Here is a 15,833-nt window from a genome sequence, read left to right on the forward strand (position 1 = left end):
CATTTTCAACGTGCAAGACAAAGATATTTCACAGCGACTCTTAGTTTTGCAAACAGTGCAGCTTATGTCATATGTCCAAATAACATTTTCTATACTGGCATATTTCTTTTGCCAGGGAACATGGCTATGGAGAAGGTTCAACACCAGTGCCTTTGGACCCGTGGTTGCATTCCTTTTATCAGAGACAGGGTCTTGCTATTTTGTCCAGGCTGGAGTGCAGGTGCAATCATTGCACACTGCAGCCTTGAACTCCTGGCCTCAAGTGATCCACTGGCCTGTCTCCCAAGTACCTTGGACTACAGGTGCATGCCACCATGCCCCACTTGCAGATGCATTTTGAATTTCATTCAGGAAAGTTAACATCTGGTCTTTTGTTTAAAAAAGTGAGGAGATGTTAGTGAGTTTTCACAAATGAAAATGTCACAAATGTCACAATGACAGCAAGGTGAGGAACTGGCTCATAAAGTGAAGGGGAAAAAAATGGCATTACCTGAAGCTGTTGAAAGAGACATAAAACAGAATTATAATTCAAAAAGGGGAAGGAGTAATTCAGACAGAATTAAAACAATACTGGTTCAAGTTCACCCTTTTATGTGTTTTTTTTTTTGGTAGCTAGAATACATAGATAGCAACAGCTTTCAAAGAGTGTCTTATTTGAACCTCTGAACTCTTTACAGAGGGTAAGGAAAGTGTTATCATTTCCACCCTTATTGGCCTCTCTCAGTTTCCATGAACACACTGTCCAGCCTCATGATTTTGGACTATTTTCCCCCCTCTATCAGGGCTCTCCTTGCCTAGCTTTATGCTAAATGATCAGAAAAGCCTTTCTTGACCACATGAAAGTAGCTGCCCATTTGTTTCCATCACAACCTTCTGCTCACTTCTTTTATGGGACTTATCCTTTGTTTAGTACAAGCTCCAGGAGGATAGGGGCCACTAATTCATCACTGCTTCTATAGTACCTAGCCTAGAAAGGAATACAAAAATTTTAATGAGTAAATTATGCTCATTTTATATCTGAGAAAATCAAGGCTCCAAAGGCTTAAGTAACTTATCCAAGGTCCTACAGTTTTTTCAGGGGGTTGAGTCTGGGTTTAACTGGCTCCGAAGTTTGCCCTCAGCAAAGAAAAATATTCTCATTCTCTCTTCTCAGTGACAATGATGTGGAATCAGGGGACAGCCCAGGAGAGCCTCCAAAGGCCAGTCACAGAAACAAGGTTATTGAATACATTGCAAAGAAGAGAGCACTCCATTTTGCAGGTCTCTTCCTGCTTCCTGAATGTGCTTTTAGTGCTTCTTTTAAAGCCCTGGCAGCTGAATGTTATCTTCAGGGCTCTGGATAGGATAAGAAAACAACAGACTTTAGATCCAAAGGGCCAAAGAAAAGGGAGAAGAAACACATCCAATTCTTGCTTTAGTGAAATGCCATGGAAGCTGACAGAGCTGCTGTTAATCCCTAACAGGCAGAAATTAAATCTCTACGAGATAATAGGTATCCCAAACGGGCTCTGTAAAGTACACTGAGTAGTAATGAAAATAGCAATACAGAAGAATTCCAATGGCCAGGTGCGGCAGCTTACATCTGTAATACCAGAACTTTGGGAGGCCACTTTAAGTCAGGAGTTCAAGACCAGCCTGGCCGATATGGCAAAACCCAGTCTCTACTAAAAATACTAAAAATTAGCCAGCCATCACAACGCATGCCTATCATCCCAGCTACTCAGGAGACTGTGACATGAGAATTGCTTGAGCCCAGTAAGCCAAGATGGTGGCACTGCACTCCAGCCTGGGCAACAAAGGGAAATGCTGTATCAAAAAAAGAAAAAAAAAAAAAAAAGATTTCCAATAAACCACAGTTTAAAATGAAGATAGTTACACATTAGAGAAGTGGTAATAATAATAGCTGACATTTATGGAGGACTAATTCTGCCCTACACTCTGTTCTAATAATTTATAATCATAAACTCATTTAGTCTTTACAACCACTTATGAATTAGGCCTTATTAACAGCTCCATTTTATTTAGATGAAAAATCCTCACTGGAGATTTAGTGTCAGGGTTGAAATTCAAGCCTAGGCAGTCTGACTCCAGGGTTCTGGATGCTGTGATCCTACATCAGCTCACTGAGATGACAACAGCTATTAAGTTTTAGGAACACTTACTGTGATCCAGGCTCTGCAAAGCTTTAAATGCATCATCTTATTTAATTCTCACAACATGGAAAACAGGTAGTGTTATTCTGTTTTACAGATGAGTAATACAAGTTGAGAAGCTTAATAAAATGCACATACAATAAGATGCTGAATGGGCATTTAACTGCAGATGGACTCAAAAGGATGTGCTCTGAATCTCCCTGTTTAAAATGATCAGCCTATCAAGCAGGTGGACACACACACACTATCTACCTATGAGGTGGAACCTCTAAAGAGGTCAGTTGGATTTAACCTTTTTGAGTAAAACATCAGGCCTTAATGAACTTCTGTGTGCTATTAAAAACACTTTTGGTGTTGGCTGATTGAGAAAAAAGTGACTATAAATCTAATAACTGCTCCAAGTGTTAATCATACAGGCATCTGAAGACATTTAAAAGATGTAACATATTATTTAGGCATTTTCAGATTCAAATATAAATTCTTGGAACACTTGTTTTATCTTCATGACTAGTACTCTTCCTTCTCCCTTCCCAGAATCCCTTACGGCTTTCTCTACCCTAAGACCCCATGATTAATTTAAGGAGTTTCAAGGTAAGGCCAAGGTAGAGAGTTCCACTGCAAAGAACTGTTATTCATGAAACTTTCAAAGACCTAACAACAATCTGGCACCCGAGGAAAAAAAAAAAAAAAAAAAAAACCCTATGATAGAGTAAAAAGAGTATAGGCTTTAAGGCTGAAAAACTGGTCCAGCTATTTACAAACTTCATGACCCTGAGGCATGGGCTTTAACCTCTCTGAGCTTCATCTATAAAATGCAGTCTCATTAGAAAAGTGTTCACTGAACACTAAGAACATGTCAGGCAATGTGTTAGGTATTAAAAATTCGAAGATGAGTAAGATGTGACCCCTACCTCCTAGGAACTTCCAGCATGGTGAGAAAGGAAGATAGTGATGCCTATCCTGTAGGGCCACCTTGAAGATGAAGTACAGAGTGCATTCCAAGTGTTCCATAGATGGTAGTTCTTTTTCTTTTTACACCCATTATTTAAACAATGTGACACTGTGGTTATTAAATTCAGGGAGTAGGGTTTTTGAAGAGGATAGCTGCTTATACTTTTGAAATTGATTTTTCAAGATTACTACAATAAAGTAATATGTCAACTATAATTCTTATACTTTCTGTTGTAATTTGTTTTATTATATTTATTTATACTATAATGCTTTTAGTTAGAAAAAGCAAACAATTAGAAAGTATAGAAATTTTTAATAGTTTAGTGGCTTCATATAAACCTTATACTTAAGTTTTGAGGCTAAAATTTTTTTTCTTGAGACAGGGTCTGGCTCTGTCACTCAGGCTGGAGTGCAGTGGCACAATCTTGGCTAACTGCTGCCTCCACCTCTTAGGTTCAAGCAATTCTCCCACTTTAGCTTCCTGAGTAGCTGGGACTACAGGTGTGCACCATCATGCCCAGCTAATTTTTGGATTTTTTTGTAAAGATGGAGTTTTGCTATGTTCCCTGGGCTGGTCTCAATCTCCTGGGCTCAAGCTATTGCCTGTCTTGGCCTCCCAAACTGAGGCATGAGCGTATTACAGGCGTGAGCAGATTTCAGGTGTGAGCCACCTTGCCTGGCCTGAGGCTAACTGAAATGTTTGTCATATATTTGTTAGAACTGATATTTTGAAATGAAAGCATCTTATACTGTGTTTAGAATATACTAGATGGTCCATAGTTAGAAGTTGCTATCATTAATATTATTATTGTTATAGCAAATTCAGAGATTCACACTGAATTTGGTTTCCACAGTGCTGCATTACTTTGAATATCAAGTAAAAAAAAATTTATATCTTAACAGATACATGAAAAGCAAAGAATTTATGAATGAAATCTTCTAAGGATGGGCTGCAAATTTTTCAGGTATACACAGAAATGTATTTCTCCCTAGAATAGTAAGCTGGGGAGATGAATCACCCCTGGAGCAGATCTTGTTTGGGTGCCCAAGCCAACAAAATTTGCACCATTAATCTAAATGCATACTTGGCCCTCTACTTCCATTTGATAAGAACAATTTGCAGAGGTGACACTGATTAAGGCCTTCAAACCAAAGAAATTTCCACGTGTCCCAAACAAACAACTCAAGTTTTCTGACAACAAAGGTTCTTCTCACCACTTTTTCAAAGATCACTGAAGCACTTTATGTTTTTCTCAGAAAACTGCTGGCCTTGATTTTCAACCTAATTCTAATCAATGGTGTTTGCAAAGTCAGGAAAAGCCAGCTAAAACTGGCTAGAGACCTTTCTGCGGGAGCAGCAATGTGATTACGAGTGATGTAACTGGCAGCAAAAGAGGTCTGGGCCAAAGCCAATGAAAAGGGGGAAATAGAATAGCACAAATCAACAGGAGGGAATCAGAACTTAGGGAAGTAAGCCATTTCCCTCCAGGCTGCTCTGGGGGCAGGAGAGTGCTGATGTTTGTAGCAGGAGGGTCTGCTTGTCAACAGATTTCAGTATTGTCAGCAACATTCAATAAACTATTGGCAACAGCAATAATAACTATTAACAGAATGGCCACACATGGCACGTTATCTCACTGAATCCTCATATAATCTTTATGCGTTGAATACTTTTCTCAAGGTCACAAAATAAATGGCAAAGTTGGCATTCAGACTCAGATCTGACAGATGCCACAGTCCATTCTCTTAGCCACTAGACAATGTGGGTGATGTGATATTTGTTGTTAATTCGAGATTTAAGAATGCATATAAACAGTTGGCTTGGCCACAACAATATGTTTCGGCAGGAATAAGAACAAGAAGGGGAAGGGAATTTATTTTATTTTTAGCAAATTGCCCAAGGTCATATAACTACTAAGCAGTGCCACTGATTCACTTCACCAACTATATGATCTCCCATCACTCTGCAATGCCTTTCACAGCAGATTTCTAAGAAAAGCAAATAATTACAACATGGTAAAGCCATTATATAACTTTTCAAAACGCCTAGTGAGGACTGTTACACCCTGACAAATCCAGGGGGAGAGCTGTGCAGCAGAAGACAAGGAGACTTGGGGTACACATGGTAACTCTGACTGGGTGCGGTGGCTCATGCCTGTAATCACAGCACTTTGGGAGGCTGAGGTGGGTGGAACGCTTAAGCCCAGGAGTTCAAGACCAGCCTGGGCAACATAGCAAAATACCAAAATACCACCTCTACACAAAATACCAAAATTAGCTGGGCGTCATGGTGTTCACCTGTATTCCCAGCACTTAAGAGGCTGAGGTGGGAAGATGGCTTGGGCCTAGGATGAGGAGGTTGCAGTAAACAGAGATGGTGCGACTGCACTCCAGCCTGGGTGACAGAGCCAGACCCTGTCTCAAACAAAACAAAACAAAAACATGGTAACTCTTTGACTAAAAACACACCATCTATATAGTCAAAGGATCAGAAATTTTCACTCTAGTATACACAGGTGACTGTGTATGGAATTAAATATAAGAAAGTAAAAATTAGCTAATTTTTCATCCATGCATCTTTGATACCTAGGCCAGAACATGGCATAATGGAAGCTTAAATAAGGACTGCTGAAGAAATCAGTAATTGTTAGATAGCCTCAATCATAATTACGAACAGATCTAAGTCTGTGGGCAGGATTTCTGATATCAGATGGGTAGCTGGACACAACTGGCATGACAGCTAAAAATTTCAGCTGGGCTGTTTGAGGGAAATCGAAGACCTCTGAGGAATTCCTCTGAGGAATCACGGAAAGTGGGCTGCAGCGGGGCAAGGGACAGAGACAATGCAACTGCTCAAGTTCCATAGAGGACAACAATCTTTAAGATGTGTGTAGTCATTTACACAAAGGACTGGGCCACAAGTGTGTACTAGGAGTCTTCTGCATGTCAAGTTCTGTGTGAGAGGCTCATGATAGAAAGAAGAACAGGACTAGGTAAGTGCCTAAGAGGTGTTTACAGTCTAGTAAGATGATGGGTTCTGCAGGAAGAGAGAGAAGGGCCACATGGACTAACGTCAGACAGACACCCAAGTTTGAACTTTCAATTCTGCCAGTTACTAGCCAAGTTATAGCTGTTCTTTGTGCCTCAGTTTCTTCATCTGTAAAATGAAGGTTATTATACCACATAGGTTGTTGGGAGGATTAAGTGAAATAAATTTTAAGAAGGTAAGTGGTTGTTCCTTTCCTCCCTGATAGAGAGATATGTAAAGTCAGCTGTAAGTCATACAAAATTGCCAGTGTAAAATGCTCATCTCTCATTTCTACTATTCTGTTGGTAATTAATTGAGCAGTGGCCCAAGGACATCACTTGGCACAGGATACTGTAATTTAATGTGTTTTTTTTTTTTTTTTTTTTTTTTTTTTGAGACAGAGTTTCACTCTGTTGCTTGGGATGGAGTGCAGTGGCGCGATCTCAGCTCACTGCACCCTCCGCCTCCTGGGTTCAAGCGATTCTCCTGCCTCAGCCTCCCAAGTAGCTGGGATTACAGGTGCTCACCACCATGCCCAGTTAATTTTTCTTTTGTATTTTTAGTAGAGATGGGGTTTCACCATGTTGGTCAGGCTGGTCTCAAACTCCTGACTTCAGGTGATCCACCCACCTTGGCTTCCCAAAATGCTGGGATTACAGGTGTGAGACACTGCACCTGGCCTAATGAGTTTTTTAAATCCAAACTGAGATTACCGGGTTAAACAGCAAGCACATTTAAAAAGACTTAGCATATACTTTGCCATTTCCATTCCTGCTTGGTACATTTTCCACTAGAATCCCTGCATCTTGAAAAACTGAAAGGAGTTTCCTGTTGGTTTAAAAAGGGCAGACTTACTATGTGCTTCTTTGACTACCACTAAGGTTTTTGCATCTACTGTTATGTTTCCTACATTATTTTTACATGCAAAGAACAGCTTCTGTCATCTTTATAATTCAAAAAACTAGGTTTTTCAAAACAATCAATATTTCTCAAAAGATAAGATTATAAAATCAAAATACCTTATTCATTTTGAGTAGTGAAAAAATAAGTTTCTGGTGATACCAAAGAATGATGCAGACCATTACAGGACAAGATAAAACTTTTTTTTTTCTTGGTAAAGGAGTATCTGAAATGATCTGACCCAAATGCATAAAGATATTTGGGCAAATTTTTACTGCTGAGTACATAATCGTGTTTGCTTTCTGGCCCATGAAGCCAGAAAACATAACAAATGCAGGGTACATAAGAAACATACTTACTGTGGCATGTGAGATAGTCAGAATCCCATTCTTGACAGAACACTTCCTCCTCTGCCATACTTTCCGGATCCTAAGGAGGAAGTCAAACACAACTAGATATAGTATCTGATTCACTCTGGGACATGCAATGATATAGTATGATACATAATAATAATTACAAAATAGGGGCCAGACGCGGTGGCTCACGAGGGTCAAGAGATCGAGACCATCCTGGTCAACATGGTGAAACCCCATCTCTACTAAAAATACAAAAAATTAGCTGGGCATGGTGGCGCGTGCCTGTAATCCCAGCTACTCAGGAGGCTGAGGCAGGAGAATTGCCTGAACCCAGGAGGCGGAGGTTGCGGTGAGCCGAGATCGCGCCATTGCACTCCAGCCTGGGTAACAAGAGCGAAACTCCGTCTCAAAAAAAAGAAAAATTACAAAATAACTTCCCCAAACCAAAAAAATCCAACCCCCCAAACCAAAATTTGGGTTGCCTTTTATTATTCCAGGTGGAAGGTAATTCATAAAAGTAGGCATGTACAAGGATGCTCATTACAGTATTGGGGTTTTTTTTTGTTTTTTTTCAGACAGAGTCTTGCTCTGTTGCCCAGGCTAGAGTGCAAAGGTGCAATTTCAGCTCACTGCAACCTTCGCCTCCCAGGATCAAGCTTATCTCCTGTCTCAGCCTCCCAAGTAGCAGGGATTACAGGTGTCTGCCAGCAGGCCTGGCTAATTTTTGTACTTTTAGTAGAGACAGGGTTTTGCCATGTTGCCCAGAATGGTCTCAAACTCCTGGGCTCAAGTGATCTGTCTGCCTCGGCCTCCCAGAGTGTTGAAATTACAGGTGTGAGACACTATGCCCGAGCATAGCACTGCTTTCGACAGTAAAAATCGGAAACAGAAACAATAATAACCTAACAGCAGGAGACTGAATAAAGGAATCACAGGTACTACACTGATATAATAACTCCTCTCTGGTAAGGGAACCCAAACCTGTTAGGGGTGGTGTTAATAAGTAGTTTTTAAACATATCTGTGAATCTTTCATAAGAATGTTCAATTACTTGTTATTAATAACTGATTTTTAAAAATTAAGACAGTGATTGGACACGGTGGCTCACGCCTGTAATCCCAGCACTTTGAGAGGCCGAGGCGGGGGGACTGCTTGAGCCCAGAAGTTCAAGACCAGCCTGGGCAACATAGGGGAATCCTGTATCTACAAACAAAAAATTAACATTAAGAAAGTAACTCAAGAAGTCTGCCATGCAGGGAGTAAGGAGTGAACTGCCTCAGAATGTACAGGACGAGCTGAGTCAGGGCTCGAGAATGCATTGTCATTTTTGTAAGTCATACACCACCCCTTTAGGGGTCTTCCAGAGACAAAGTGATGCCTCAGAGTTCAGAGAAAGAACTGTTCGTGATTTGCATAGGGAAGTAAATGGTGACCAAACCATTCACAAATAGTTACAAGCAATACACATTTTGAAAAATGTGATTTGAAGATACTGAAGGATAAAAAAAATAATAAAACTAATTTAAACTTGGAAAAGTTTGCGTCCGTGTGTATGTAGCTCTAGGCACAGGCAAGAGACTGCATGTGTGGCAGATCTGCGTGTGTGCAGGTAGGTGCAAATGCACTAGTTGAGACTACTTCCATCAGGTAAGAAGAAATGGGCAGGGAACAGGGATTCCCTAGGCTGGAAGGAAGTTTTGAAGGCCTTCTGATGCCATGGAAACATGACATCAGGAGACCACTGTAGCTTTCCCAGGCATTTAAAACAGTATCATCTTGTGTTTTTCTTTTCCTTCTTAAATTAGTCCTCTAAGAAAGCTGCAACAACACAAATTTAAAACCATCTCTAAACACAAATAATATTGTGTATTTAACTACTAGAAATACAGTTTGTTCTAAAGCTTGCTTCACAGAGGGAAGTAAGAATTTGACACCATCTAGCCAAAAGCAAACTGAATATACTGTATTCAAAATGCTAGCCTTGCTTAGGAGGCTAACTACTAATTGATAAACCATCCTCAAATTACAGCTAAATCACATATTTTCTTCTAGAAGTACTGACCAGGGAAATGTCTGATTTAGAGGTAATAGCTCTCAACTAATCAGAGCCACATTTAGTGAATGTGACTAACTCGCTGTAAATAGTTTTGCATCCATCTTACCCTTACAAGAGCCTGCGAACATAGGTGAGGCATCCCTGTACATACTAAGCCAAAACCAGTGTCATCTCAAGTATTAAACACCCAACCCAACAATCAAACCATTCAACCTTCAGGAATAGTTTAAAATCTCAGTTTATCCACTTTATTAAGCTTTTATTCGTTAGTTTTACTTACCCACGTATATTATGGAAGCACATCTCTCACAAACTCTCTCACACACACACACACACACACACACACACACATCACACATCTTCTCTTGCATTGCTAATAAAGCCAAGGAAAGTAACACAGAGCATTATTCTTTCTGGTTGACAAGAGATTGTGACTGAGGTACTTTCAGATTGCCAGAGGAAAGGGAACAATCTTGAGATATCTTCTGGCATAGCTGAGAGCAGTATCGCCAATTTTTTTTTTTTTGGTGAGACAGGGTGTTACTTTGTCACCTGGGCTAGAATGCAGTGGTGTGATCATGGCTCACTGCAGCTTTGACCTCCCAGGCTCAAGTGATCCTCCCACCTTGGCTTCCTAAGCAGCTGGGACTACAGGCATGTGCCACTACATCTGGCTAATTTTTGTAGAGATGGGATTTTGTCATGTTGCCCAGGCTGGTCTTGAACTCCTGGGCTCAAGTGATCCACCTGCTTCAGCCTTCTAAAGTGCTGGGATCACACGCATGAGCCACCAAGCCCAGACAGTACCTGATCTTTGTGAACATTTTGATAGCTTCTATTCCCAGACTTCTATGGACTAGACTGAATTGCCGTGATCTCCCTTCTCTGTACTGAAAGCTTTACAAATGCTCCAGTCTGCATGGCTTCTGAATGGACATACCAAGGACTCTTGCCATCTGGTATGCACAGAGAGTGCCACACACAATTATTGATTACGACACGCTGGACTCCTACAATTCCAGGAAAAAAAATTCTATTAGAAAATGGTCTTGTATAACTGGGTAAGTTCCAACTTTGATGCTAGATCACTTGAGCTTCGATCTCAGACCAATCTCTAGCTATGTGACTTTGCTCAAGTTATTCGATCTCTTGGAGACTCAGTTTCCTTTTCTGTATTACGAAGACAATAATGCCCACCTTTGTAATAATGAGAAAATATAATAAAGCAATTGCTCCTTTGCCTCTTGATAACTGCCTCTGGTTCATAATGTTTTAACAGATTATTATTTAAAATTTTAAATCATTTTTCAAATTGTATAATAATCCTTTAAGTAATAAAGAGTATTCCAAAACTAGGGTCAAAAATTACTAATGCAAATAATACTTCAAAGAAAAATCACAGGACCTATCAGCAGTCGTTGTTTGCAAATGAGTCTGTTTTCACGTATAAGTGTTTCAACTTTTTACTCTTTCACAGTAGCAATCACAAGCAACTCCCGGTTATTAGTACTGATCTTTGCTATCTGTGCAATTGTTAGGAGGTGGAACTGACTGACTTCCTTTCCAATTCTATGATACAACAGCTCCTTCTGTATCTCTTCCCAACAGACCGCATTCAAGGTGAGGGTAAGAACCATATCTCATTTATGTTTACCTCTAGCATCTAACAGGCTGCCTGATACACTAGAGTATTTCATCCATGTGTGTGGAATGAGTACGTGAAGGAAGAGACCAAAAGAATGAAGAAATCAAGGGGGAGAACTTGTGCCAGTGTATGTCGTGTATATCCCAAGGGTGATCAACAGCAGCAGTGGCCCCTTTGAAAAACAAAGGGGAGATACCCTGGCATGAAGTCAGAAGACACAGGTTCAAATCTGGGTGTTCATACTTACTGTCCATACGATCTTAGTCAAGTTATTTAACCTCTCTGCAAAACATGTCAAATGAGATGAGTGAGCAGGTGCCTGGGCGTGTGGCAGGCATACGCAGGTGCTCACAAGATGATAATTTACTTGAACACTTTAGGGTTTGAACTAAGCAACACTTATGAAAAGACTCTGTTGATCTTCCTTAGATATTCAGATTTTAACCACTTAACTTAGAAATAGGCAATTCTAATTTCAAGAAGGTCATTGTGATTTCAGGTGAGTAATGTTAAAAAAATAACTTTTATACTTTTGCCTCAATAGATACGTAATAGTACACTGTTGCTCATAATGGAACACAATATTAATTTTCCACTTGATGGCAGTACAATAGGTCACCATGTTTCCAAGAGATGTTGATACCACAGACGGTCAGGGAAAAACAAGGAGCTGAGCTTGAGGCTTTTCAGCAAGATAAACTATGGAATTTTCAATTTATGTACACTTGATCTCATGTGGTTTAGACTAGCATTTGGTCACTATTCTAGAGCTCAGTTTAAAGCTCTGATTTTGTTAGTTGGTATTTCTTTTCTCCGTTTACTTTCACAGCAGGATTGAGCTAAGTGATCCTACAATGACCCAGATGCTGCTTTTCTTTCTTTACACCCCATATCAGCAAGTCCCATTGGCCCTACCTCCATTATCCACAATTGACCACTTCTTACCCTTCTTCTGCTGTCCCCCGGCCTCACCATCAGCTCCCATCTAGGTTTCCGAAGCAGCCCTCTAACTGGTCTCCTTGTTTCTGTGCTTTCACCCTCCATGACTGTGCTTCGCTTAGTAGTCACAGAGAACTTTCCAAAATATGTCGGATTATGTCACTCTTCTGGCTCAAAACCCTCTAATGACTCCCCATCTCGCTGAGTGGTTCCCCATCCCTCTGACTTTATCTCCTATGATATTCTCCTTGCTCACTACTCTAGCTACATTGAACTCCCAGGTATGTGTCACCATGAGATGCATGCTCCTGACTATTCCCTCTTCTTGCAGGTATCTGTGTAGATTTTCTCACTTCCTTTGCTCAAACATCAACTCAATAAAGTCTTCCCTAACCACCTGTAATGATAGCAAGAACCACTCCCATCCCCCACACCACCTGCATCTCTTGCTTTATCTTTCTCCATAGCACTAATTACCATCTGATCTACCACAGATTTACTATTTTTTGTCTCTTTCCCTCCTTAGAATGTCAGCTCTATCAGGGCCAGATTTTCTTTTTTCAATGCTATATTCCCAGGGCCTAGAAGAGTGAGTCCTACACATACAGTAGGACTCAAAATATCTCTGTTGAATGCATAAGTGGAATAATAAGCAAAAAACAGTCAGTGACCTCAAAAATTTAGAAGAGAAATATCTGCAATTTTAACAAACAAATTAAAACAAAAAATGTACATGTCTCAGATTAAGAAAAGGAGCACATATCCACAAGTAATCAGACGAGGAGGTTTCTTTAAAAAAAAAAAAAAAAACTGGTAACAGGCCAGACACAGTGAGTCATGCCTGTAATCCTAACACTTTGGGGGGCCAAGGTGGGAGAATTTCTTGAGGCCAGGAGTTCAAGACCAGCCTGAGCAACATAGTGAGATCCTGCGTATATTAAAAAAAAAAAAAAAAAATTCGTCCAGGCACGGTGGCTCACGCCTGTAATCCCAGCACTTTGGGAGGCCTGACCTTGGTATCCGCCCACCTCAGCGTCATACCCACCCACCTCTCTGCTTTTATTCACTGCAGTTTTCTCTGCCTGGTTGCCCACCAGGCCATCCAACCTTGGGGGTCACCCTTGACTCCTCTTTTGCCTGTTGTATTATAGCTAAGCTGGCAAAAGCTCTTCCATTTCTAACTCTACAAGTAGTATACTTCTTGCCATCCACACGGTCCCGGCTCTAGGGTGAGCTGCTGCCGTCTCTCCTGGACTGTTCAGCAGCCTCCTAAGGAGGGTCTATTTGCAGGTAATGAAATGTTCTCGATTGATTGTGCCCAGGTGCAGTGGCTCATGCTTATAATCCCAGAACTTTGGGAGGCTGAGCAGGAGGATCACTTGAGCCAAGGAGTTCATGACCAGCCTGGGCAACACAGTGAGACCCCATCACTACAAAAAATAAAAAGTTAGCTGCAGCCAGGCACAGTGGCTCACACCTATAATCCCACACTTTGGGAGGCCGAGGAGGGTGGATCACTTCAGGTCAGGAGTTCGAGACCAGCTTGGCCAACACAGTGAAACTCCGTCTTTACTAAAAATACAAACAATTAGCTGCGCATAGTGGCAGGCACCTGTAATCCCAGCTACTCAGGAGGCTGAGACAGGAGAATAGCTTGAAGCCGGGAGGCGGAGATTGTAGTGAGCCAAGATCGCCCCACTGCACTCCAGACTGGGCAACAGAGACTCTGTCTCAAAAATAAATAAATAAAATAAAAAATAAAAATAGCCAGGCATGGTGGCGTAGCATGCACCTGTAGTCCCACGTACTTAGGAGGCTGAGGTGGCAGAATCACTTGTGCCCAGCAGTTGGAGGTTGTAGTGAGCTTCGATGGTGCCACTGTACTCCAGCCTGAAAGACAGGGCAAGGTCTTATCCCCTCCCTCCAAAAAGACTATTATTAAAGGGAATAATCAAGATTCTACTTATGCACTTACTGTGAAGCAGAATCATTTGTTTAAGCAACAGAAAAGAAGGCTCATGTGGCAGAATCTCGGGGAGAAAATGGAACAAGATGAGGCAGGACAGCAAGGCTGGGTTGAGATGCTATTTTGCAAAGGGAAGCCATTGGAGTATTTTCAGCAGGGGAATGACATCATGTGCTTTATGGTTTTTAAAAAACCACTTTAAGTGCTGTGTGAAGATGAACTGCAGAAAAAGAAGAATGAGTGAAGAAAAGAGAACAGTTAGGAGGCTGCTGAATAGGCCAGGAGAGACGGCAGCAGCTCACCCTAGAGCCGGGACCGTGTGGATGGCAAGAAGTATACTACTTTTAGAGTTAGAAACGGAAAGGCTTTTGCCAGCTTAGCTATAATACAACAGGCAAAAGAGGAGTCAAGGGTGACCCTCAAGGTTGGGTGGCCTGGTGGGCAACCAGGCAGAGAAATCTGCAGTGAATAAAAGCGGTGAGGTGGGTGGGTATGAGGTCAGCCCTTGCCTGCTCCATGTGCTACTCAATAGCTGCCTTAGAGCTCAGTAGCTGCATGTTACAAGTCAGAGATGCCATTTAGGGGCCACAGAGCAATTACCACTTCTTCTGAAGAGAGCAGGTTAAATTACAGACGTACCTGAAGAAAACCAGTGTGCTAAAGGTCTGCAGCTAGTGTATTATAAAACTTTTAAGTGTGTTTCCCTACACGAGAGGCTGGAAAAATTTCCTAGGTTAATCACATGCTGAGACACTGGGCTGGGCTCATACATACCCATCACTTTTCTTTAGCAGGTACCCCTTCTTTTCACTGCCATATTCCTTATTGCCCTGGAGCTGATGCATGCTGTATCCTCCTTGTCGGCTCTGCGAATCCTAGGAAAGAAAAACTACAGGTTAAACAAAAATTGGAGACAATTCTCACATCCTTGATTCTATTCTGCCACTGAGCCTTTACCACTGGTCTGGGTCTAAGGGAATTATGGAACTTTAAGAGCTGCCAGGTCCTTGCCTTTATTTTAGAGGAGTAAATAGGGCAGCTAAATACTTGCCAGAGTCACAAAGCAAGTCTGAGGCAGAGCTGGGCTGGGTGTCTGATTTCTTGTTCAAAACCCAGCTCTACTCTGAACTGAATTCAGCCAAGCACAGTGGACTGGTAGACAGACTACTAGACTGAAACCAGTTTACACCAGCAGCAGAGGCAACCATAGGAGGGACTGGAAAAGGTGAAGTGGACCACAAAATAAAGTCCATGCAACCTGAATATGTTCTTCCCTTAGGCTGTATCTTTTCTCACTTTACACATTCTGCTAAAACACCCCCAAATAAAAGGGCAACCTTCTAAGTGAGGTTTTAACAATTATTATGCTTCTTGTTTTGTAGTTAGTGCTCTGTAAAATATACCTATAACCATACTTTTCAATTAAGACAATTCTACGGCAGTGAAAAGTGTATGATGTCGTGGAGGGTGACAAGGGCCAAACCAACAACATAGATGAAAAAAGGCTGATTTATTATTAGCACTCCACTGAGTGCTACTTACATAGTTTCTAAGGACTACATGACTAGAAACAGTCATTACATTATGAAAATGTAAGAAATAAAATCAACAACGTTGAACTGCAGAATGAGAACACGGTCTTTAGACATACAAGTAGGACAATATATTCTCATAAAAAGTATTGACTTACTCTCCTAGACTTCGATCAGGAAGGGCAAAAGCAACAGAGAAAAAAGGTAGAACATTTGAAAATATAGTTAATTTCATTGAAAATCATATCACCCATAATTTAAGCATTTTATATAACATACACAGAAAACATCACTCTAAAGATAATAC

At 41.1% G+C, this 15,833-nt stretch overlaps 1 protein-coding gene across 3 annotated transcripts in view; it reads right to left on the reverse strand.

Annotated features, from left to right (window-relative positions):
- Nucleotides 1–15,833, reverse strand: part of ASAP1 (ArfGAP with SH3 domain, ankyrin repeat and PH domain 1) — a 366,160-nt gene that overhangs the window by 102,612 nt on the left and 247,715 nt on the right. For all 3 annotated transcript variants that reach the window (XM_064384600.1, XM_064384599.1, XM_064384601.1), the window contains 2 exons: nucleotides 14,769–14,869; nucleotides 7,392–7,461 (listed from right to left, as the gene is read on the reverse strand). In XM_064384600.1, coding sequence (XP_064240670.1) covers nucleotides 7,392–7,461; nucleotides 14,769–14,869 — 171 coding nt within the window. The remainder of the gene's footprint in view (nucleotides 1–7,391; nucleotides 7,462–14,768; nucleotides 14,870–15,833) is intronic.

Source organism: Aotus nancymaae, unplaced genomic scaffold (genome assembly GCF_030222135.1).
Source record: "Aotus nancymaae isolate 86718 unplaced genomic scaffold, 86718_ANA_hifiasm-v0.15.2.pri h1tg000036l, whole genome shotgun sequence".
Taxonomy (NCBI): domain Eukaryota; kingdom Metazoa; phylum Chordata; class Mammalia; order Primates; family Aotidae; genus Aotus; species Aotus nancymaae.